The sequence below is a fragment of the Malurus melanocephalus genome, unplaced genomic scaffold (genome assembly GCF_030028575.1).
Source record: "Malurus melanocephalus ecotype Western Australia unplaced genomic scaffold, MMel_1.1 scaffold_1820, whole genome shotgun sequence".
Taxonomy (NCBI): domain Eukaryota; kingdom Metazoa; phylum Chordata; class Aves; order Passeriformes; family Maluridae; genus Malurus; species Malurus melanocephalus.
The window spans coordinates 3,456-4,412 of NW_026625052.1; the positions used below are offsets into that span (position 1 = coordinate 3,456).

A 957-nucleotide genomic window follows, 5' to 3' on the forward strand; every position below is an offset into this window, starting at 1 on the left:
CTCTCCCACATTCCCTCGGAATTTAGACCCTTCCCTGAGCTCATTCCCGACTTTTCCTCCCTCTCCCACATTTCCTTGGAATTCAAAGACCCTTCCCGTGATCTGCTGATCTGATTCCCGGCTCTTCATCCCTTTCCCACTTTCCCTCGGAATTCAAACCCTTTCCTGAGCTCATTCCCGGTTCTTCCCCCCTCTCCAACATTCCCTCGGAATTTAAACTCTTCCCTGAGCTCATTCCCGGCTCTTCATCCCTTTCCCACTTTCCCTTGGAATTTAAACCTTTCCCTGAGCTGATTCCCGGTTCTTCCTCCCTCTCCAACATTCCTTCCGAATTTAAAGCCTTCCCTGAGCTCATTCCCGACTTTTCCTCCATCTCCAGCATTCCCTCGGAATTTAAACCCTTCCCTTCTCTGATTCCCGGTTTTTCCCCTCTCCCACTTTCCTTCCGAATTTAAACCCTTCCCTGAGCTCATTCCCGACTTTTCCTCCCTCTCCAACATTCCCTCGGAATTTAAACCCTCTCCTTCCCTGATTCCCTTTTTTTCCCCTCTCCCCGCTCCCCCGTGATCTCCTTTCCCCGGGCGATGTTTCGGGGGCTGTTKCTGTGGCTGAGCCTCCGCGCTGTCTCCCCGAACCCCTCGTGTCTGTCAGCGCAGCTCCGGAGCCCCGGGGATTTTATCCTGGGGGGGCTCTTCCCCTTGGGGAAGGACGCGGTGAATCTTTCGGGGCGCTCGGAGCCCACCCCGCTGCTGTGTGACAGGTGAGAGCGGGGCTGCAAAAACAGGGGAAAAGGAAAATAAAAGGGTTGGGATTGGACAGAGAAAAGGTTTGAGGGGTGGAGCGCTGGGACACGGTCTGACCCCAAAACCGAGATGTTTTTGTGGCTTTTTTTGGTTTTTTTTCTGTCAAATTTCAGTACAGTCAAGCCCAGCGTTTATCTTTCGGATTTTTTTTTTT

General features: G+C 52.5%; 1 protein-coding gene across 1 annotated transcript in view; it reads left to right on the top strand.

Annotated features, from left to right (window-relative positions):
* Positions 1-578: 578 nt before the first annotated feature.
* Positions 579-957, top strand: part of TAS1R3 (taste 1 receptor member 3) — a 10,666-nt gene continuing 10,287 nt past the window's right edge. The window contains exon 1 of the mRNA XM_057388349.1: positions 579-760. Coding sequence (XP_057244332.1) covers positions 585-760 — 176 coding nt within the window. The 5' untranslated portion in view covers positions 579-584. The remainder of the gene's footprint in view (positions 761-957) is intronic.